A 24,246-nucleotide genomic window follows, 5' to 3' on the forward strand; every position below is an offset into this window, starting at 1 on the left:
TTTATTCAAGTAAAAGTTTTTTTAATAGATCCTTTGACTGACTATGTATATCAGAGAGACACAGATGTGATCCCTCATTTGTTTGCTTCTCAGGCATTATCTCTTCAGGAACAGGCGGAAAAGCTTCAACTGGACAGTGATCTGGAGAGAAAGCAGATCCAATATAAACTCAGTGCCATGTTAGAAAAAAGAAGACGCATCAATGATCTCTCTCAAAGCAGGCAAGAAAAACTGCACACAGCTTTCCTATTGGCTCTCTTCCACCAGAATCTAGCAGAGGTAAGAAGAGGTACATTTGGGGAGTGAAAATTTTAACTCTTTCTGGAGCTATCCACAGGTTACTGTGACCACCTTTCCTATTGGGTAATCTATGAACTGGTTCAATGTGTATGTTGTAGCATTTGTCAGCATACAGGCCATCACACCATATAGAACCCACACTTATAAATTATTAATAGGGCATGGCATACCTGGATAGTTTTCAGAAGTCAGATAGTCCAATGGTTATGAAGATTCTATATATATTTAAAGGAATGTAGTGTACTTCAGGTGTTAAAAGAAAACCATGAGAGCTCCCACAGTTCATCCTATGAAATTTCTAAAAACATGGGTGAGCAGAGTTTGGTGGGATGTGAGAGAAGGCTTGCTCCGTGGCTGTGAAACTCTTTTCCAAAGGAGGCTAGACTGAACTCCTTTCTGTCATTCTTCTGATACCCTGTTTCCCCGAAAATAAGACCTAACCTGAAAATAAGCCCTAGTATGATTTTTCAGGATGCTCATAATATAAGCCCTACCCCCCAAAGTAAGCCCCAGTTAAGTGAAACCCCGCCCTCCACCATTTTGCAGCAACCAGAAGAAGGTGACATGACTCCATTTGAACAAATGTAGATTGTTGTACATGAAAAAAAGACATCCCTTGAAAATAAGCCCTAATGCATTTTTGGAGCAAAAATTAATATAAGACCTTGTCTTATTTTTGGGGAAACATGGGTAATAGGCAAATACCTTTTAATTCCAGCAGGATTTCAACAATTGATTGGCTAGTTAAAGAATGTGATGTTTCCAACTTGACGCGGCGTCGAGACAGCAGCAGGAGGATGGAGCTCCATTCCCTGGACTGAATTCCGACCTGTCTGGGAGCCCCCAGTTGGTTGAAACCACCCCGAAGAGGGGGTGGAATGGGGGAGAAGCCTGTTGATCACAGGGAGAATGGCAGTTACCCACGTTTGATCCAAGAAACTCCCCAATCAACCAGTGGGCAGAAACAAGCAGCTGAACTAGCTAGCTTACAAGCCATTGTCAGCCAGCAATAGAGAAGTGATAAATCAGCCTAATTAACATTGTGTTGCCACTCGGTGAGAAATGTTTTTAAAACTGTATTGCTTTACTATTTCTGGACGAGACAATTCCTACAACAGAAATAGCATTTTCTATTCCCCAACACTGATTGAGCAGCGGTGAATCTGGAGAGAGAAGGAGATGCAGGGAGACAGAAGGAAAATACAGTAAATTGGATTTTAATTAGACATTTAATTATACTTCAAGAAAGGAAGTTTGATATTACTTTGTCATTAAAAATTTAAGAATCTTTATCCTGAAAACATCATTGGCAACAACACTGGGAAACTAAAATTTGTTTATGCTACTTGTAACAGCTATCTAAGGTGTTGGCAAAAAGCGTAGAATCAATGACCTTGAACACTTTATGGCTGTTTGGAATTCTCTTTCTTTTTGAGGATGGAACTGAACTACAGATAAATTAATCCTAGAAAGCCCAATCCAGGCAAAGTGGAACTTCTAAACTGTATCCTGGGTTCTGAATTTGATTGTACTTTGAGCCTCTAGGCGGGGAAAATTGTCTACGTCTGAAACCGGATTCAAGCTTAATCCTAAAGAATATCAAGCTATTAAAGTGGACATATGGAAGCAAGTATTGATGGAATTGGATTACTTTAAGCATCTGGACAACCTTCTCTTGGAATACAATTATTTGACATCTGGGACATAAGGCCACAACAAGGAAAATTTTGGGATGAAACAAAATCTACTCTTCAAGCAATTTTAGAAATAGTGAGATCCCATAACAAAGAGGTGAAATTATTCAAGGAGCAGTTGAAGAAGAACTATCATCAACAGGAGACAGGGAATAATGAACAAGGAAATGAGAGTGTGGTAGATGATGTATGCCAATCAAAAGAGGGGCTGGAGGAAATTATAGGAGAAAACCTAGAAAACCCTGGAGCTGAAGAGAGTTTTAGGTGTGCTAATGGAAGATAAAGGGAGAGAATCAACAGACCTAATAAAAAAGAGCCTGGATGAGCTATTGGAGATTGATCAAATCTATAAAATGTTCTCAGGTGGCACAAGGCACTGCAGAATTTTTAGAGAGACAGAAACAAGAATAGGGAAAATACAAATAAAAGGAGTTACTTAGAAAGATGAAAAAGGAAAAAAATATTAAGGTGGCCTTCAACATGGAAAGCATGTATATACATAACTTCTGGAATTATAAGGAGGCATATCCTATATACAGTGATGCCTCGCATAATAATAATTGCTTTGCAATTTTTCCCCATAGGCCCCATTTTCCCCCAGCTGACCGGTGGGGGCTTCGGAAGGACCGCGGGGGAGGGCTCCCCCTGCGGTCCTTCTCAAGCTCCCGCCAGTCAGCTGGCCAAAAAAGCCAGCGGGCGGCCAGCTCACTCCTCCCATGGCGGTGGCGGCAGCGGGGGAAGGGAAAGGGCCCTGGCGCGGCCGTGCGCCTGGCTCCCCTTCTCCTGCTCCACCTCCTCCTCTTCCTCCGAGGAGGAGGCGGTGGGCATTCAGCCCAGGGCTGGCAGTGAGCGGTGCTTCGGCCAGCTCGCTCCTCCCGGGGCGGCAGCGGCGGCAGGGGAAGGGAAAGGGCCGTGCACCTGGCTCCCCTTCTCCCACTCCACCTCCTCCTTAGAGGAAGAGGAGGAGGAGGCGGGCGTCAGCCCTGGGCCAGCGGCGAGAGGCGCTTCGGCCGGCTCGCTCCTCCCGGGGTGGCGGAGGCAGCAGGGGAAGGGAAAGGGCCCTGGCGTGGCCGTGCGCCTGGCTCCCTGTCTCCCGCTTCACCTCCTCCTCTTCCTCCGGAGGCTTCTTCCGAAGTGCCCGCCAGCCAGCTGGGAGAAAATGCAGGCTGGCGCTTCGGAAGGAGCGGGGGAGGGCTCCCCCGTGCTCCTGCCGAAGCGCCCGCTGCGAAAATGCCGGCCAGTGCTTCTGAAGGAGCACGGTGTTTCCGGATAGCAACGTTAATCCTGGAACGGATTAATCTCGTTATGCGGGGCACCACTGTATTAGAAAAAGGAATTAAGTTGAAATAAGGGATCACTAATCAAGGTAAAGGGATAACATGGTGGTTCTTAAGGTAAATTGAAGCTAGATATAAGGATGAGAAAAAACAAATAGTAATTAATGAATATACATTAGATATGATATGATATTGATATAGACATGACAGAAAATGTGGATAGAAATGGGTAAGCAAGTACAGTATATTAACAATCTGTATAAAATGCTTTAGATAACATCTATTATGTGTTAGAAACCTATTCAGTTATTACTGATATAAAATACAAAGTTCATCGGTTAAATCACCTCAAAATTATATAAATTTGGAACTGGAATTACTTTTATTAGGTATGTTATTAGAGGACATTGAGAAATATACACATGAATAGTTTAAATGTTTAAAAAATGTATAGATTTTGAAGGGACAACTAAGAAGACACCAAGACGCAAAAAACAAATAATTGTAAGCAACCCATGTAACATAATGTTTAACAAGCACAAATTGAATGTAGATTGAAAAACTAATAAAATATTTTTTTAAAAAAAGAGAGAGAGAGAGAGAGAGAGAGTTTCAAATTTTATCTGCATGGCCAAAATCCTGTTACCTAATTTGCATCTGCATAAGGTGAAGATTTTCAATAATTGAAGTATTTTACTTTTCTCCAGCTGTCTGTCTGGCTTACATGTAATCAGTCTTATTGTGTGTGAGCTGTGGAAACTCTGGAATGGAAGAATGAACTCTTTAATTACCAAAAATTAATTACTGAAAATCTCTCCCACCAAAAAACATTTACCAACATTGGGAGCTTGAAAAAGTTGCAACGTTGTTGGTTTTTTTGTAACAGGCAGAGACTTGGATTGATGACCGCATGCAAAAGCTGGATGATACTTCTTTTCAAAATCCAAGCAGCCTGAATGACAAAATGAAGCTTCTGCAAAAGCATCAAGTCTTTGAGGCTGAGATTCTGGCTCACAAAGATCTAATTGCAGCGGTTAACACAGTAAGTATTAAATATATGTGTTGTAATGTGCAATTTTAGCAACATCCTCAAATATGAAAGGGCCTTAAAATGAAAAATGCTTTTATTCTCTACAGAGTGGCAGCTTCAAATCACTTTGCCTGGGAGACAAAGTGATTATTTCCATTTTCTGTGAATGTTGATTATAACCTAACTGAATGAATAGCAGTAATTAATGTTGCAGAAGTTAACTTATTGATGTGGACACTATTTGCAGAGGCTTCTCTGAGCCTCTTCTTGTCAGGATCCAGGAGACAATGGACCTGGAGAAAATGACTTTTTGCAAATAGAGAGAGGAAAGGGAAAAAAAATAACAAGAGACATGGGGTGGTGGTGGAACGTTTTCGTCTTAAAGCAATATATTCAGATACTCACCAGCATATCCCATTTAATCACAGCAGGGGTGCAGAAGCTTTGCCCCTACAAAACTGGTGACAGCTCTCAGAAACTCCAGCCAAAATTGGACTGTGACAGGGGACTACTTGATTAGTATTCAAAAATATCTGGATGGTGAGAAATTTCCTGTGTAACTTTCATCCAGACTGATTGTGCAAAACTGTCACCTATATGCCAGCATAGTCTTCCCATGGTATAGGAAGAAAGGAGTAATCCCCCCTCCCTCTGTACCACATTTTTGGTCTCAGGGACCATGCATCTTGTGTTAAATGGGGTCACACACTTAAGCCATCATCTAGATCGGTTCTGTGTCTCCTAAGATGGGTTTTCCTAGAAACCGCCTGGAAATATTACATGAATCTTTTCCTGTTCACCATCCCTTCCTTATTGCATGAAGACAGGAGAAACGCTGGTCCGCCAGAATCATCCCAAAGTGGGAGAGGTTTGTCGTAAGACTCATTTGCTTCAAGAACGATGGGCAGCACTAAGAGGAGCTGTTGCTGCACGTGGAAAGATGCTTGAGGACAGCAGGGCCTTCTTGGAGTTTCTGCAAAAAGTGGACCATGCAGAAGCCTGGATCAGAGACAAGGTCAGTGAGCTTTGTTGGTCAGCTGCAAATTCCCACGGTCATCTTTGAGGGCCAATGCAGATAGACTGATGGACTAGGACTCAGGAGACCTAGATTCCAATCCTCACTCAGAGGGTAGGAGAGCAATAGTAAATCATTCTTTGATAATCACATATACCTTGAAATCTTTATTAGAATTGCTTTAAGTCAGATGCAACTTGATGGATGACACATAACACCACCATCAACAACATGGTCATTTTAGGACATTTTTCTATCTCAAGTAAAGTAGAAGATGGCAGCCCTTCCCATTCCATGTTTAGAAGCTGAGATACTGAATCTTGTCTTCCATCTTCAATTTTGCAACTGAATCTTAATTCCACCATGCTATAACCAGGCAAAAGGTACATATGTATCCTGTGTTACATTACAGCTGCTCCCAGACATGCAACATCTGTTGTGTAGGAGAGAATCCCTCTTTTAGCTACTTTCAGAACAATGTTACTATTTAGAAAAAAATATACATTTTAACTAAGAGTGCTTAAATATTTATTCCTTTATTTTTGAATTGTTCAAAGTCTCCAGTCTATGCTACACCAAACTAAGGATATATTCTGGTTGTTTAAACATTGTTGGCAGTCTTAGAAATCTTATGCCATTTGTTAGTACGAGAAAAACAGAATTCCCACAGCGAGAACCCCAGCACACAGAATATGCTGCTTGTAGAATCCTGTTACTTACCTAACCCAGTGTAAGTCATATGGTATAAGTGGTTGTGGTGAATAGTGGCTAGAGACTAACTCAACATACATAAATACATAACAGGATTCTGGCCACTAAAAATTTTAAATCTTTTGAAAATAAATAGCTGGGGATGAAGCAAGACTGTTGAAGATCAAGATCCAGCTACAGATATGTATCTTAAAACATAGGAGTGGCCCAAGAATCTTTTTACAACATGGAATGCCAAAAATTGCCTCCTCTACAAGTTAAAGAAAAATAGGAGGTTCAGTGACAAATGAATTTTTTTCAAGAACAGTGGTTTTCATATTAAACAACCTCTCCCATCACCCAAAATCAAAACCAGAAATGAATGTCCAGACATTTCCCAATTTTCTTAGTCTTAGTTGCCAGCTGGCACAGAACGTCAGCAATGCTTTAATTGAGCTTTTAAAAAAAACTTTAAAAGGTTTGTTTATACATTAGCAACTATTAAAAAGAAATGCAAAACCTCCTTAATCTTGCCCTCAAAGATGAGTTGAAAGGAAGTTTTCTATCTTAAGATCATTAAGCAGCTTCACCAACCAGCCACATGCTTTAGTCAAATACTAGCAATCAGGCGCACTGGAACCAAACCAAAATGGAGTGATCCTACCAGCACCAAAAACAAACAAACAAAACCAGTAGCCTATAACAGGGACCCAAAACATTTTAGATAGGCATCAATCAGAGGCAGGCTGATTCACAATAGCATGTACGTTGTGTGGTCACTGGAAAAGAGAGTGAACCAGCCCATCTCTAACCTGGACCAAACTGCATGACAAATGCCCATCTGATCACACACTCAGACAGCTGATGTCTGAAGTGATTGGGATTGATGCAGGTCAAGAATTACTGCTACAATTCCAATCCAGATCAGTCCTTAGTGTGCTTATTTTTTAAAAAAAAAAAAAACATTCATAAAATTCTGCTCATGCAAATGTCCTGTCATCTACTTTGGTCTTTAGTTTGTAGTTGTTAAAAATAAATATAAATAAATGCAGAATTTATGGTGAGCAGATTGGGAGCTATTTTACAAATTTATTTTTATTAATTATGACTTACAAGGTATGTTGTCCTCATGGCCCTCCAAATCAGATAACAGAGCTCAGTCTAAACTCCCTGCAGTGAATGTCCAATGAAAATTATCAGAGAGTGTGGGGGAAAAAATGCTGGGGTGATGACAATAGAGTGCTTTATTTCCATTTAACTTTTTGGTTTTGTTGTTTTGGCATTTATTTTATTTATTTAAAATATTTTCATCCTGCCTTTCTCCTTAAAAAGAACCCAAGGTGGCTTGCATCATTAAAAGACAATATGTAGAAACTAAAAACAGTAGGTATACAAATATTTAAAAAAGAATTAAACAAGTATTACATTTAAAACAGTAATAAAATCAAAACTAAAACACATTTAAAACAACAGAGCACAACCACCCATTAAAAAACACCACTCCTGAAGCCAGTCACTGAGGGAAAGCCTGCCTGAAGAGAAAGTTCTTTACCTGCTTGCAGAAGGACAGCAAAGATGAGGCCAGCCTACCTTCCCATGGAACTCAATAGTTACTCTTTCCATCAACTTCTGTAGGAAACTCGAAATATTTGTGAGCAGGACCTTTCATAATGACGTGCAATGAGATAAAATTCATTGTAGCATTTTAAAAAGCAGATTGCTATTCCCAAAATGGTATTGCTAGCTAGGGCAGTGTGAAAAGGTCTATCTAAGTTGTGGAGAATGGGATTTGTCAATATTCTGAATGTACAATGTACAAAATAATTAATAGAATACTAATTTTACTGTTTGACTTTTCCTAGGAAGTTATGATTAATGTTGGCGATGTTGGAAATGACTATGAACACTGTCTGCAGCTCATGAAAAAACTGAATGAGTTTCGAGGAGTGTCAGGAGTAAGAAACACTTTTCTAAACTCAGTTTTGCTTAGCTTTGATGTCTGGATAGAGTCTACTTTTTCAGCATATAAATATTGCCCAAGTGTAAATTAGTTTAGATTAGGCATCCCTCAGTCTCGAGAGACTATGGTAATGTGCTCTGAATGGAACAGCGACTGGTGTGGCTGAGAAGGCCAATTTGAGAGTGACAATCCCTTCCACAGGGATTAGTATAACATTAGAATATGGTACTAAGGGTGAACTGAATGCAGATCAGTAGAAGACTGTTTGCCTTTCATGCTTGTTAAAGCATTTGTTACATATATTTTATGTTTCTTTTCCCACAGCAAATACATAAAGTATGGGTAGCGTACCAGCATGATCTTCTATCTTTCAAACAACCTTGTCAATATATCTGGGCCCTCAGACCCCCTAAGAGATTTTCCTAATGAGTGTTTTTTATTCCATCTATGTTTCATGGCCTAAATCCATTGGCTAGCCTAGTCCCAACAAGACAGAATCAATGGAATTTAGAGAAGCATTGACTTACTGTCCAGCAGTTGAATCAATGGCTCTGCTTTAGTTGCAACTAGCCATTGGGTTTAGTTCTTTGTGCTTGCTGTAAGGACAATTGTTATTAACGTCAAAGTACAAAGTATAGAGATTAAGGATGAGCCGTAATTCAAGCTCTGGTGAACTAAAACTTGATTATATGTTTTTCATATCTAATTTACAGAAGATTGAATTCACAGTGGCCAAACCCTTTCATCTTTTAATATCTGATACCTTTTCTTAATGAGCATAATATACTGAATTTAATATAATTAAGGTAATATGATACGTTCCTGGCAAGATTAGCTTTCAAAACAACATTAACATTTAGAAAAATATAGTAACAATTTGGGCAAGGTCAGCATGACATGACAGCTGCTTGTTTCATCTCTCTGTTCCAATCTCTCCAGTTCGCATATATGATGGTGAGTCATCACGTCTGACTTGTCCAGTAGGCCCCTGTGGCTTTGCTAAGTTGGATGCTGAACTATATTGAGCACTTGCAGCCAGTCACTGCCTGGTGAGGGGGGCCTTCTTAGCTGCCTTAATCCACTTGGTTTGTACTGCAGACTTTCAGAGGCAAAATAGAGTGGGAAAAGGGTATCTGTTTTCTGGCAGGCTGCACATGGAAACATATTGGCAGTTTGAAGATAGACTAGTCTGCTATAATTTTCCTTCTTTACAGGTCCCCTCAAGTTGTCTTCCATTTCTCCATGTACTGTTGTTCATTTTCGCCTGGTCCTCTTAACCCCTAGTGGGAGATGGAAAGTTTGTAGTGTACATTAATAATCCTTAAAAACCAGAGACCCCGGGAAAAAAAACTTTTTTCATAGTGCTTTTCACTTCTCAAAATATGAGTGAAAAGTCATATGTCAGTTCTGGGCAGGATGCCCAAATAGTCCTGTTTCAACTACAGGAAATCAGCAAAGCCAGACCCGACAAGACTAAAATTTTCTTGGTCCCTTATGAGCTCTACAGGAAACTTAATGACTACAGCAGACTGGTAAAGGCCATGGCACCCAGTTATAGTGTAATGAAAGGATGATGGTAGAGACTGAATCTTCACTGATGTAATGGAAATCAGGCTTCTGTTGCTGAAGATGACTTCTTATATGAAAATCTTTTGATATGTGGGGGATAGATGTAGGAGTACTGTATAATGGAAACCTTGCTCACCATCATATTTTACCACTATGTTTGTCTATACTAGATCAGGGGTCCCCAACCCCCAGTCCATGGCCCGGTGATGGTCCGTGGCCATGGCAGGACAGGGCCGTGGCCACAGATTTCCCACCCTCCTTGTGAGCACTCCCCCCACCTGCCCCACCTGCATGCATGGCCCGCCATCCACCCTCAAGCATGCCCCGCCCATCTGCAAGCATGCCCCCTCCCCTCCATGAGTGCACCCTGCTCCTTCACGCATGCCAGCAAGCGCACTCTGCCCCTCCATGAGCATGGGTGGGTGCCCCCCAGCGAACAGACCTTAGTTGGTCCGCAACTCAGAAAAGGTTGGGGACCACTGTACTAGATCACTACAGCTTAGAACTTGCAAAGGTACTCTTAAACTATGTTTCTGTTACTTGTTACAGGCTTTGGAAAATAATATGTTGTCATTTCTGAAAAAGTAGCTTCTTGCATTACTTTTTGTTCCTTTTAGTCATTTTCTGTTACATGTTGGGGGGGCCCTTCAGATTGATGAATGGCATAACACATTGAAGAAAAGAGTCCAAATATCTTTAAAAAAAACTTTTTAGAAGTAACATCTGGAAATAGTAAGAACATATTATTTTTAATACATATGGAATAGCTTCGTATTAACTGGTTACATTATTTTGAAAGGTATCTTCATCTAACCCTTGTTACCCCAGAAGTAGTTCTATATAACTTGATACATTATTTCCAAGCTTGGCAGTTCTGCTACAGCTAAGGCACATGCATGCTGCAAGGTGGTCTTCTGTGTGCTTGTCATATATGATGATGTAGACCCGGGGGTTCCCAACTTTGGCTCCCCAAATGTTCTAGGACTAAACTCCCAAAAGCCTTCTCCACTAGTTGTGCTGCTCACGATTTCTGGGAGTTGTAGTCCAAGAACATCTGGGGACCCAAGGTTAGGAACCACTGCTATAGACCATGGATAGGCAATCTCACCAGGAGTAATGCTCATTTTGCAGATTTGCTGACAACAGAGGCTACACTCCCAGTTTGGAGGAACTGAAGGAGATGGGTGCAACAACACAAACTGATATGCATAGTTAGGGGTGGTTTTTTTTAACATTTTTTGTAAAGTTTGTTACAATGAGTTTTCATGAACTGAAAAACAACTTTAACCAAGAGCCTACATACATACATTTCCCAAAAAGCCCACAATATGTAGCATTTTAATTTTAGCCGACTGAAGTTACATTTACTGCAAAAGTCCAGTTGTGTCCTCTAGTATCACGTTGGAGGCCCAGGAAACCAGTAGCCCTGACAAAATGGCGACATCGCCTCCAAACCCGGTAGAAGGCACAAAGGGACAAGGGATTTCCTGAGCAAAGAATGAAGTTAAATCAAAGGCTCTGGAGCTGCTAGCATTTTGGGGGCACAAAGATACTCTGGGGGGCTGCATAGAACCCACCCTGTAAAAACACACTGTATTTTACTGCTCATGTGTATTGCATATTTGACCTCAGAGCAACTTAAGAAATCCATGTACAGGAACAGCATTATTTATTGTCTTACCAAATCATCCTTATTTTTTTCCCTTCAAAAAAGCCTTCACTCTCTCAAACCGATGTATTCATTTTGTATTTCAAGTGTGACTGTGTCTGGGGATAGGGAGAGGCTTGGGAGGTTTTGCTAAAGGAAGATCAGAGACAACCTATACGCTCTTGGTGGAGAATCGCTGGAATGTGTCTGTATGTGTCATTTTAAATGTGATCTTTTACTGTGGAAACAGAATAATTATCCTTGCAAAGTTAACAACCAATAGAAGCAGTACGTTTCTGTGTGTCTCCATAAACATCGTTCACATTGAGCACATAAAACAAAGCCGTATTGAGTGTCCACCTTCCTCAGCTATCTATCCCTTTGAATACAATGCAACTTATACCCAATGGATTTATGACCATGCTGGGCACCTTCCTAAACTACAGCGTAAGTCAAGTCCTCGGGGGCAATTGTGGCTCCACTCCTGAGCATCGTGTTCCTCTTCCCAGGCCCCTCCTGTACCCCACCCTACCACTGCCATCCTTTCTGATCCCTGTCTGCTTCTTGTTAAGCCTGTTGCATGCTACAGGATTAATGATTCTGGCATAATAAATCAGCAATTTGATTAGCAGCTAAATATGAAATCTAAGCCTTTGTGTAGCATGTGCATCCCCTTTCCACTCTGTCCTAGGCTAGAGCTACAAAGAGAGGACGGGGTACACAAAGTCTTCTTATTTTTGGTATAAACTCAAGGAGGACAATCTGGGCATCACCGGAATGTAAGTTGATCCTGAAATGATTCCTCCACATGTATTCTCTGAGTATGACAACTCCTTTGCCTGAGGAGACAGATCCTTATATAATGGAATATTCAGAAGCTTTCAGTTAGTGCTTCCAGGAAAGAAAAAAAAGTTAATTAAGCTTTGTGTAAAATCCCTTAAGGACTTTCTTTCAGTTCTGAACTGAAAAACAGACCAGATGGGTGGGATATAAATCGAATAAATAAATAAATAAATAAATAAATAAAAATGAGCAATGTCACAACTGTTTCATAAAGTGCACAGGGAATCAATGCAATTTTAACAGACTGCTTGTCTCCTATTATGGGAACTCTGCTAAACCCATGATGAATATTTCCCTGCATTTATGTGAGTTATTATACTTATTGCAAAGGAAAATATTTGAATAGTAAAATGGAATTATTTTGTCTTTATGGCTGTTTTGTAGGAAAAGGTGTTCATCGTAATGTAATCTGTGTGTTACAAGTTATAAATTAATATTTCCATTCACAGTTTGTACAGTATGTGGCACAGTGTGTACTGCTGCATGGTGAAACAGACAAACTTTGTGGTTTCTAGAGAATGTCAAATATTGATGTGCCCTTGAACCTTTTTCATTATTTAGGCATACATTTCTTGTGGTTTCAGTCCCCTACAACAGAGGTCCCCAACCCCCAGTCCGTGGCCTGGTGCCAGTCCATGGGCTTCACAGGACTGGGCCGTGGAGAAGTATCTCCGCCCCCCCACGCATGCACGGTGGGTGGGCGGAGATTCACGGCATGTGCACAAATGTGACACGCCCCCCTGTGAGCATGACATGTCTCCCCGCAAGTGCGACATGCCTCCCATGAGCACAACACACCCACCTGTGAGTGTGGGGGTGCCCTTGTCCCCGCCCGTGCACAGAGCCTTCCCCCCCAGCCAGTCCGCAGTTCCAAAAAGGTTGGGGACCACTGCCCTAAAACATTTAAAATCTAATCCTTTGGTACATAATTGGTTGCTGTGTTGTAAGATGTGTTTTGTTTGCTTGTGTGTACCTTGGACTGGATTCAGACAATCATTGGAACCATGGTTTATGTAGCTAAGAACAACTACAGTAGTGCCTCACACAACGATGTTAATTGGTTCCAAAAAAATCAACGTTGTGTGAAACATCGTTCTGTGAAACACCATTTCACATAGGAATGCATTGAAAACCGGTTAATCCGTTCCAATTGGAACGGATTGCCATCGTTCAGTGAAAATCCCCATAGGAAACATCGTTGAGTGAAACAATGTTTCCTATATTGGAATGTATTGAAGCCGACTCAATACATTTCAATGCCTTTGCGAAGTCCTTTTTCGCTCCTGTAAAAGTGTCTTACAATGTTTGGACGCTGTTTTAAATGATTGCAATGGTTAGTCCACCTCCTGAAACCTACGCAAACTGATTTTGGTGTTGTTCTGACACTTCGGTAATTTATGATGATTTTTTGTTTTTTCTCCATAGGAAACCATTGGATGGTCTGTCTAATGGTTTCCTATGGAGAAAAAACAAAAAATCATCATAAATTAACGAAGTGTCAGAACAACACCAAAATCAGTTTGCGTAGGTTTCAAGAGGTGGACTAACCATTGCAATCATTTAAAACAGCTTCCAAACATTGTAAGACACTTTTACAGGAGCGAAAAGGGAGATCGTTGTGTGAAAATCCCCCATAGGAAACATCGCTGTGTGAGGCGGCAAATTTAACAGAAAAAGGCATCGTTGTGTGAATTCATCGTTGTGTGAGGCACTCGTTGTGCGAGGCACCACTGTATTTGGACTAAACAATCTCCCTTTGCCCGTCTTATTGAACTCCAGCTGTTCAATATATACGGTCCAAAGACGACAATTTTGGAACGTATTTGGCTTGTAATTCCTCATCACATTTGCAATGTGCTTAGCACTGCTTAATGTTGCCTAATAAACCAGTGGTCCTGGCTTTCTTTCCTGGTTAGGTTATTTCATATTTGACATAACAGGGAACTCTGGCTTAGTAAATCAGAATTATCAAGCACCTAGTCCCCATGCTGTTTCACAGTTTCATGAACCATGATTCATGGTTCCTCCAGTAGGGGATGTAACAGTTTATTCATTTTTATAAGAATTTCCTTCATTTTGCACATTTCTTCACAAACTTGATGGATTTTTTTTTTTGCTGTTTTTGGTTTTTTATTTAGAAAACTGAATGTGGGAGAAAGTGAAACTGACCAATTGGACTATTTAGCCAGAGGGCTTGCCAACCTAGCAGTTTGAAAGCATGTGAAAAGAGAGTAGATAAATAGGTATCACCTCGGTGGGAAGGTAACAGCGTTCCATGTCTAGTCGCGCTGGCCACATGACCACAGAAACTGTCTATGGACAAATGCTGGCTCTATGGTTTGGAAATGGGGATAAGCACCACACCCTAGAGTTGGACACAATTGGACTAAATGTCAAGGGGAACCTTTACCTTTACCTTTACCTACCTTTTCTGGGCTCTTTAACCAGCACATTTCTGAAGCCTTTTGGAGACATATATCTATATAGCAATGAGCAAATGTTTCTCTTTGCAAATAGGCAGATACACCTAGCCTCTATGTAGAGATCTTTAAAGGGACAAAGAGTTGGGGGTTAGCATTTGCTACCTAAAACAATCTGTATCTCTTTGACATTGATGTTATAGGGGATGACGGTGGATGATGCTCACATCAAAGCTATCAGTGCCCTTGCTGCACAATTGGAGAGAGAGAATAAGGAAGAGATGAAAATGGTGTACCAGCGCCGAAAGGAGCTCAATGAGAGGTGTGTGTATGTGGAAATCCATACTGGTACCCAAGTGGAGGAAGAAAAGTTCAGTGAAAACTGATCACGGTCAACATCAGAGAGATCAAGAGCCATCGTGTGAACAGGAGGAAAGTCTGATTATATATTTGTGTTCTTCACACAAAAACCCCTGTTTGCAACAGATATAGTGGATGCATCCCCTCTCCAGATGTTGTTGCACTACAGTTCCATCAGCACTCACTATTGGTTTTTCCACGGTGTTGATGGAGGTTGCAGTCCAGCAACACCTGGAGATCCACATGATGTTCCCTACCTGGCTCCACTATAAACTTCTGCTTAAGAAATTATGGGCACGTAAGGCTAGAATGGGTATGATGTTCAGCTATGCGTATGTTCCTCTCTTTGTCACCATCCTCTGTTCCAAAGTTTTCTTTTTAGATATTTGAAACATTTTATTAGACATTCAGATTTTAGGAGAGTATTAAACTGACTTTGCCACAGCTTGGGAGAACACATACAAACACAACAGAAAAAGGGAGCAGAGGAAGTAAACTAATAGAACCCTGAATTATTCATAAGCATTTGCAGTATTTAATATAATAATAGTATTTAATAAAGTGTTTAATGTCATAGTACTATCTTACTAATACAGTTGTGTTTTGCCATTGTGGGAACAAGAGAAAGCCTGATTATACGTATATGTTCTTCGCACAAATAGTAAAACAGAAATTTGCAGATGCAATGAAAATAGGTCTTTGTCCAGCATTGGATGTCAGTGGGCTAATTAAGAAGAAGAAGAAAAGTAATACTGCTTTCAAATGTATTGTTTCAATAATAGGTGGAACAGTTTCCATGGTGATCTAAAAACCTACAGGAGAAAATTGGAAGGGGCTCTGGAGACCCATGCCTTGATCAGAGAAATTGATGATATCACAGAGCGAATCAGTGAAAAGGTGATTTGCTTTGTTAGAATCCTCAGACCTTTTACATCCCCTTAATTGAATTCCCTGCAGTGCCTGAGAATTTAAGAATCCAAATACTGTACATTGATAAGTAAATTTGAATGGATAGATTTTTTTGCAGTCTGTGTGAAGGAGAGAAGGTGTGGGGAATCCTCATTGACTTCATCAAACAGATTAACTGACTGCAGTCCTTGTGTGATCAGGGTTTCCTCTAAGTGGAAAAATAGTCTAGAGATGTTAATGCTAGTGGCCATAGTCTAATTCTTCAGGCTTGTGTGTACTTGGCAGGCATCAAAGGTGATGGTTTGTCACCTAAAATTATTCATCATTTGCTAGCTCTGGGGAAAAGAAATTAGTTCATATGAATTTCAAGTGTTTGTTAATAAATGTTAAAATCCAATTTATTTGGCAACGTTCTAGGTAATTAAAAAAATCTATAACATAGGAAGGTGGTATAATAAGGTAGTGGCTTGGATATGAAGAGGTTGAAGACAATCTCAGTTTAAATGTGATGAGCTTCTTTTGTAGCTTAGCTAAACTTGTTTCATTCCTTTCACAGTGTTTGTGAAGCTAATGAGAATTACACCTAAAGTAAAAATACCAAAATGGCCAGAATCATGTTGGATATTTATTAAAGTGCAAGAGGACTTCAGACAGCTGCCACAGCTAATTCACAAGGCACCAGTCCCGTGTCAGTGGGTTCCTGATTGTGCCCCACTCACTCCTTGTCAATTAGTCACATTTAGCCATGGCAATTTCTGCAATACCTCTTGCATGTATGCAAACATCTACTAGGATTTTAGCCAATGTTTAAAAGAAAAGCAGGTGGAAATAGCTTAATTCCATTCAAAAGAATTTAGCTCTGATCTTTTCCATTCTCTTCCTGTTCTTTTAAGAGTATGTTGATACAAACACTGGATTATGGAAAAGATGTGGAAAGTGTTGAAAACTTAATCCGGAGACATAAAGAAATGGAGAGAGAAATTGGCATCATTCAGTCCAAGATGGAGGTAAAAGCAGATAATACCTAAATTGGGAATGGTAAATACTACAGACACATCCACTGGAAATATGTTCTGTGGAGACACTATTTAAACCTAACACAATAGTTGTATTTACGTATATCCTTTCCCAGGATTGTTGCTCCTTAAAATTCAATAAATGGTCTAAAAATCAAAATATACGTTTTAGATATGATTTGCATAAATTTGCATAGAGGTGCATATTAATGTCAAAGTGCCATTCTGAGAAGACTTTCCTTTGGTTTTTTACATTATTTTTATTAATTTCCAAACAATAAAAACAACGAATGAAATAAACACTGTCAAATAAACTTAAAACTAAACAAAACCACAATTATTACCCCTGTGCAACCCCACCACAACCCTTGGGACTAGTTAATATATATATATTTCTAATTATATAAATGAAAATGAAAACTTTCCTTTATTTTTAAGTGACAAATACATTTTATGGGTGGAGTCCTCTTAAAAGACATTTCCTACTTCAGTGAGAAAGGAGGAAGGTTTCATCTAAGAAGACTCCTGCCACCTGAAGGTTTAAGGGAATCATGGCCACAGTCCTTACCAATGCACATGAGCATAAAGAAACCTGTGTATGTCTTGGCTTCAAATTGCCGCCCATTAAGGAGGCACTGCTTATATTTCTACGTGCAGACATTAGGAACGCAGCCAGCACTTCATTAATTAGTGTCAGTAAGATCTGTGTGATTTCCCTCATGCAGGTATACATAAGCAATAGGAGTCTGTACTTTTTAAAATTAAAAAAAATATTTTTAAATACTACTGCTTGATTAGGGGGAACAGGAATTTAATTGCTCAAACATTTAAATAATTGTGGTGTTAAGAATGATCCTGAAGGGTTAAAAAACAAAACAAAACAAAACAAACCCTGATGGTTGTTGTGGGTTTTTCGGGCTCTTTGGCCATGTTCTGAAGGTTGTTCTTCCTGACGTTTCGCCAGTCTCTGTGGCCGGCATCTTCAGAGGACAGGAGTTGGAACTCTGTCCATGCTCAAACAAAACCTCCTTATTCTTCCTCCCCCCCACAACAACAACAAAACAATAATTACAATTAGAAAATTCCTCTTATCTGTCTGACCAGTTCAGGACATCTGAGTCTAAATTACATGACCTCTTTTTAATTTATGATGGAAAGATGGCTTATTTCAGTGGTAAATGTTGATAGGGAATAAAGCAAAAAGCAAAGCATGCTGCTTATATATTGCCCCCAAGTGCTTAGTCTCTCTGAGTGGTTTATAGTTTAATTATGCAGGGTACACATTGCCCCTCCTCCAGAGAACTGGGTACTCAATTTACCAACCTCAGAAGAATGAAAGGCAATCTCAAGCCAGCTCCCTGGGCCCAGGATTGAATTTAGGTAGTGGGCAGAGTCTTCACTTCAGTACTGCAGTTTAACCATTGTGCCATGAGGAGGTGAAATGAGATATTTGAGTTAGCCCTGCCACACTGCCCTCAGATAGGCCAAGGACAGTGTTCCATTGCCTGTAGTGAAGTACAACTACTACCAAGGCGATCACTGAGGCAGCATCTTGTCTACAGCAGGCAGCAAAATATTTTGGGCCAGCAATGGTCTTCAAACGGCAACATTTGGTAGTCTGCCACGATTCTGCCACCTGAATCCTGTTTGTGCCTAAAGCTGTCTTATAGATGTTTTTGTTTCCTAGTATGTTTGGAATATATGGTGCATGCTGTAAACTGTAATTATCTGCCCACATTTTGTATGTTTTGGCCTTTTGCTCCCTTTGAACTGCTCTGCTCATCAAGGCACTTGTAACCATTCCAACCAAGAGCCTCATCATAGAAAACTGGCTTGTAATTTAGTTGCTACATTCATAGGCATGGAATATATGAGTTCTGGAAATATCCTCACTGGGCCAAGAGAGGGAAACTGGCTTATTATGCCTAGGCAACCATCCTAAACACATTTGCTGAGAAATAAGGTCCACTGAACACAGCGCACCTTGATTTTGAGTAAACATTGTCAAAAGATGAAAAACTGTTTCCTTGTATTCAGCCGTTTGACTTTCTGTAGCGTATACATTAATATGGCCCAGGCATTGTGCTGCTAGTTATTTTATAAAAATGCATCTGTTCACATATACGTGTTTATTATGAGCAACTAGATGCTGTTACTGTACAGCCCATTCAAAAGGCAGCCAAGCAATAACATTTACTTCCAAGTTCATCTTAGCCAAAGGAATTTTCCTGCTCCCCTCCCTCCTGGTGTCTGCCATGTCGTAAGCAAACTTTTCTGTTCCAGAAGTTTTTTGAGGAGAAAGAGAAAAGAAGCCTAGCTTTGCTTCATTATATTTCTTCTAGGGTGTTGTGGTGGTGGTGGTGGTGGTTATGCTGCTGTAAGTAATCTGATTGCTTCATTTATTCTTTTTCTAAGTGTTCTTTGTTTGTACTTAGTTTTTTTCCAGCTATTTTGGAGGTTCATTGTGAGCAAAGAAAGTGGGGGGATACATGTGTTAAATTAAAAGTCTATTACTAGAAGGAACAATGTAAATATAAAGACAGAAGGCATATTTATTTTTATTATATGTTTATTTTATTTATAAGTTCCCATTCTCCCCACAGGGGACTCAAGGGGGTTCACAATCAGTGAAATAAACACAATAGTCACAATTAAATACACCATAAGATATATTGTTAAAAAAACCAATTAGACACATGACATTATTAAAACACTTTAAAAACATTTTGAAAATGTTTTGCATGTGCTTCTTTTTAGTCACTGGAGCTGGATGCCTTGCCCCACTGCAGGAGGAATCTATCCTCCATAAGTGACAAACTGACTACAAAACATAAAGAAATGAAAAACCATTGGCTACGACTCCAAGGTCAGGCAAAGCAAAGGTAAAAATGTTTGCAAGACTGCCATCTTGACTCTGCAAACCCAGACCATGAGTGACTTTATCTCCACTGCTGCTGAGTGTGACTTCTTATACACAGAGACAAGCACTGCACTAAAATCAACAGGTGAAGGAAGGGAGTGAGCTATTTCTACTCCCTTCTTTATTCTCTGTAAGTCTAAAGGGAACCCTGCTCACTATGCATGCAGATTTTGTGTGGTGTATGTTAATGGAATTTGGGGGAAAACTAATAGCCATGGTGCAGTTAGAAAATGCTGGCTGATGACTGTGAATTGGGAAGACTTTCTGGGGCTATCCACTGAACTATAACTGGCATATAGGTATGGTATATGGATCGCTGATGGCATGATTTGGATCAGATGTTGACTTCAAGTGTTTCCTGTTTAAGAGCTTTCTGGCCCAGTGGTAGGTCATGCATTCTTTTTGGCATGCTCATTGCTTAGCCAGAAGATAACAGCAGAAGGTGCTGTGGGGTGGGGTGGGGAGAATGAGAAAAGAGAAGCAGGGAGGGAGGAGGGAGAAAATGAACAGACGGAGAGAGAAGTGATGTAAAATTAAATTTCACTTTCCCTGACCCTCCACAGACAATCAGAGAAATGCTTAACTGGCGGATGATCAGGCAACAAGGGATTTGTTTGCTGTTCAGACAGGAGGAGCACGCCAAGTGGCACATCACTCCTCCCCTTGACCTCAATAGACCCTTTGTAGCCCGATTCACCCCACACCCGAAACAGACGGTTGCAAGTAGGAAACGTGCCATTCCATTTTTTAAATTCCAATTCCCAGAGCTCTCCAATGATTTCTCTGGCAAAATTCTGGGAGTCCCAGTCCACAGATACACACCTGCAGCCACCTGTATTTCCTTTCACTTGAGGAAGGCCCAGCCTGGCGCTTGCATTCCAGTCTTTATTTCCTGCTGCAAAGCTTCCTCAGCATTACAGTCTCTCACTGCCCTTTAAAGGGTGCCTTCCTGCTAAGGAATGATGATGTCTAGGAAGCCCAGGGCTGCCCATTGTGGCTCCTCACTCTGTTAGGACTTGTGACACCCATGTTTCAGATTCAGAAGAATGTTGAATAGTCCAGCTTGTATCAGGCCCCAAATAAATCTGCACAAAAGGTTTGAAGTAAAACCAGGAAAGAATGTGGCAAAACAGAGTTACTTCTGCTGTGTGTGTACATGGCTTTATATTTTCCTACTTTTTTGTGTGAAAATTTCTGGAGGAGAAAGGTAGAAAGGTATATCCAACGCCGGATATTCATTTGCTATAAAGAATAAATTGTTAGTATTTAATTATTTTCTACAAAAATTGAAGTTTTACGTTTTATGTCCTAAGTGTAAGATAACGAAGCCTCACTCCTTTGAGGTGTAGCTTTAATTATATTCATTATTTTCATACCATGGTATGGGTGGGTTCATTGCCAGCTTGTATATTTATGGTTTTTAAAGGGGGCTACAAAGTAGCTAATTGTATTTAAAAATGAAAAAGTAGTAAGTACAGTACTACAGTACTTTAAAATTGGTCATTGTGATGACAAGTTCAGGGGGCTTATAAAAAAACCTCGTTATTTTTAATGGGTAACATTCTGAGTTTTGATTTATAGGTAAAAGACATGTTCCTTGAGATAAGGAAAAGGACACTTTGCGAGTGTTCTGTTTCCATTAAACCTGATTTTTATTTCAGCAAGAATATGTGTAGTAATAGTTTCCGTAGAAGACATCCTGCACAAAAATGCTATAGATGATTCTGGCCAGAAATAGTGCTAGGTTGTTCTTTGTGTGACAGGGGTGAGAAATTGGCAGCCTCTTATCAGTTGCAGAAGTTTAACTCTGAAATAAGGGAGCTCCTGGACTGGATTCAAGAAGTCAAAGGTCGAATGGAAGTTGGAAGTCTTCCTAAAAGTCTGGCTGAAGCAGAAAGTGCAATTGAGGAGCATCAAGAAAGAAAGGCAAGTAGGAAAAAGATCAGTAACCTGTGGATGCATACTTGGAGAAGACTATCTGAGGGCTGTCTATAGCAGGTTTTTGTAACTGAACTTTGGGTGTGATCAGATGGCCTTTTAGATCACCTTTTGGATCACATAAAACATGGTCTGGTTTCATTTGTTTTCTGGGGGCCAGATGATATACATGAAATTGTGAACCAGCCTGCCCCTCTTCCGTGCCATCTGGACATTTTTGGTTCAGCAGCAGTGCTACTTTGGGTGTGATCTTTGGGTAGACTGGATAACCAGTAAGGACTGTTGCATTCCTGCCAGAAAGTGGCTAAAGAAGATGCCTCAGCTATTCCCTGTAATGAGGGTGAAACACAAATGCAACTTTGACAGTGTTTTTTTTTTTTAAGAAAAGGATTGGACTCCAATCAGTTTCCCCAAAATGAGTACTGTACAGTAAAAGAGCTGGATCTATGTGAAAATAGAGAAGAAAGCAGAAATCTTTGTGATATTGATTATTCTTCAGTTACCACCATCACCCATCCTTGTTTTTAAAAGGATATTTAACATTGTTTCTCTGTGTCAGACTGAGTAGTTCCAGGTCTTGATGCTTACTTATAGAGCCCTTCACTGTTTGGGACCCCATTATTTGTCGGAGTGTCTGGTCCCAAAAACATTGACCTACACCACCAAAAATACCCAGCCCCCTTGCTGGGTATCTTTAAAAATCAACTAAAAACGTAGATGTTTCGGCAGGCCTTCCCTCCAGTTAACTCTTCTCCTACTGTCTGTTTTCGATCTCGTTGAATTTCTTCATTGTTCATTACATAATAATTTTATATCTATCTGTGTATTTTATGTGTATTTTACTTCTGTTGTAAGCCGCCTAGAGTGGTCATAACTGACCAGATAGGTGGGATATTAATTAATTAATTAATTAACAACAACAACAACAACAACAAAATTATTTCAGGCAATGCTCCTCTAGGTTGCCACACCAAGGAAGGCCAGGAGGCCGGCCTGCTTGATTGTGGCACCAGCTCTTTGAAAATGCCCTCCAGTTGAGCTGAACCTGCCCCCCCGCCCACATTTAGAAGGTTGCTCCTGACTCTGCTTTTTGATCTTTGAGAGCAACCTTACATGAATTTGCCTTTGTCTTGTCTGCCCTAGTGTGGCTTAATGTAGTGGTGTCTTTGTCTAGTCTTGCTTTAGTTATTATCTGATTTTTGACAGTTAATCTCCCAGAATAGTGTTTTGCGCTATTGAGATGGTATAAAAATCTAATAAATAAATAAATAAATAAATAAATAAATAAATAAATAAATAAATAAATAAATAAATAAATAAATAAATTTGCTGTTCAATTCCACAAAAATCACAGATTTAGCTTGCCTTTAATAGGCAACTGAAAGTCATAGGAGGGATGGCTTATCCTCTGCATGCATGCATGCATGCATGCATGCATGCATGCATGTATGTATGTATGTATGTATGTATGTGTGTATGTGTGTGTGTGTGTGTGCGCGCGCGTGCGCACGTTTGTTTGTTTGTTTGTTTGTTTGTTTGTTTGTTTGTTTAGCTCTCTGAGTTTCCTTTGCTTTTCCAAAGACAAACATTTGTACCCTAGATAGGTTGTTCTGCACGAGCATTTGACATCAATCTAACAAACGTCTTTTAGGCAGAGATAGAAGCACGAGGTGAAAGGTTTAACGCACTCAACAACTATAGTCAGAAACTTGCCAATGCTGGTTATCGTGCAACCCCTGAGATCCATCATTCCCTCGTCAGACTGCAACAGGCACTGACCGAAATGATTGAGACCTGGCAAGAAAAAAATCTGAAACTGCTTCAAGCCAAGGACTTGCAGGTAGGTGGATAGTTCTGCAAATGTGAGGAATGAGGGGAGAAGTGATAACATGTGTTGGGATGTACAATATGTCCTCTTAATGTCCCTGGTCAGACTTGCCCAAGTGTGCCTAGTCACAGCCTTGTCCAAATCACAATGTCTCATATCTGATACCTATCAACTCTGGGACATGCACAGCAAGTGGGGGAAAGTGGTTTTGCAAATATAGACTAGCAGCAGACATTAAAAAAAATAAAAGAAAGTGTAAAACAACAGGGAAGCAGGGGAATATACAGTATTTCCTACTTTGGCCTACTCAATCAAAGCCCAGACAAGAGAGTCAGTGATCCACATTCCACATTCACAACAGAAAGTATTTTGTTGTAATGAAGATTCAGAATAGCTACCTCAAAGAAAAAGCAAGAAAATTCAAGAACCTGGCCAATCTATTAAATGATGATGTCTCTGCTATGCTTGGACATTATTGTTTGATGCAGAGAGTAAAGTTGATGAGGTCAGGGCACAGAAACTGGAGCTGCTGGGAGATGTTTTGGCATTCATAGGGGTTTAAGCTTCCAACCTCCTTCTGATCACACTTCTTTTCCTTTAGCAAGTGGTGCTGTGAATTTTTGTTCAAATGTGGACATAAGCCCCCAAATGCTGGAACAGCAGTGATTGGTAGGCACCCTGATAGGCCTGCCTACAGCTATGGCTATACAGTTAGAGAAAACAGGTGAAAAATCTCTGCCTGAAACCTAAAGAGCCACTGCCACTCATTCAGCATAGAAAATAGTGGGTTCAATAAACAAATAATCTCACCTGTTGCTGCTTTTTAATA

General features: G+C 40.2%; 1 protein-coding gene across 1 annotated transcript in view; it reads left to right on the forward strand.

The window, feature by feature from the left end:
• The window catches only part of SPTBN5 (spectrin beta, non-erythrocytic 5), a 137,979-nt gene that overhangs the window by 71,401 nt on the left and 42,332 nt on the right, over positions 1-24,246 (forward strand). Inside the window, exons 34-43 of the mRNA XM_078387395.1 lie at positions 94-279; positions 4,158-4,313; positions 5,125-5,316; positions 7,869-7,961; positions 14,650-14,768; positions 15,589-15,703; positions 16,609-16,722; positions 19,489-19,613; positions 21,415-21,581; positions 23,245-23,429. Of these exons, the coding sequence (XP_078243521.1) occupies positions 94-279; positions 4,158-4,313; positions 5,125-5,316; positions 7,869-7,961; positions 14,650-14,768; positions 15,589-15,703; positions 16,609-16,722; positions 19,489-19,613; positions 21,415-21,581; positions 23,245-23,429 (1,452 nt within the window). The remainder of the gene's footprint in view (positions 1-93; positions 280-4,157; positions 4,314-5,124; positions 5,317-7,868; positions 7,962-14,649; positions 14,769-15,588; positions 15,704-16,608; positions 16,723-19,488; positions 19,614-21,414; positions 21,582-23,244; positions 23,430-24,246) is intronic.

The sequence above is a fragment of the Pogona vitticeps genome, chromosome 1 (assembly GCF_051106095.1).
Source record: "Pogona vitticeps strain Pit_001003342236 chromosome 1, PviZW2.1, whole genome shotgun sequence".
In the NCBI taxonomy this organism is placed as follows: Eukaryota; Metazoa; Chordata; class Lepidosauria; order Squamata; family Agamidae; genus Pogona; species Pogona vitticeps.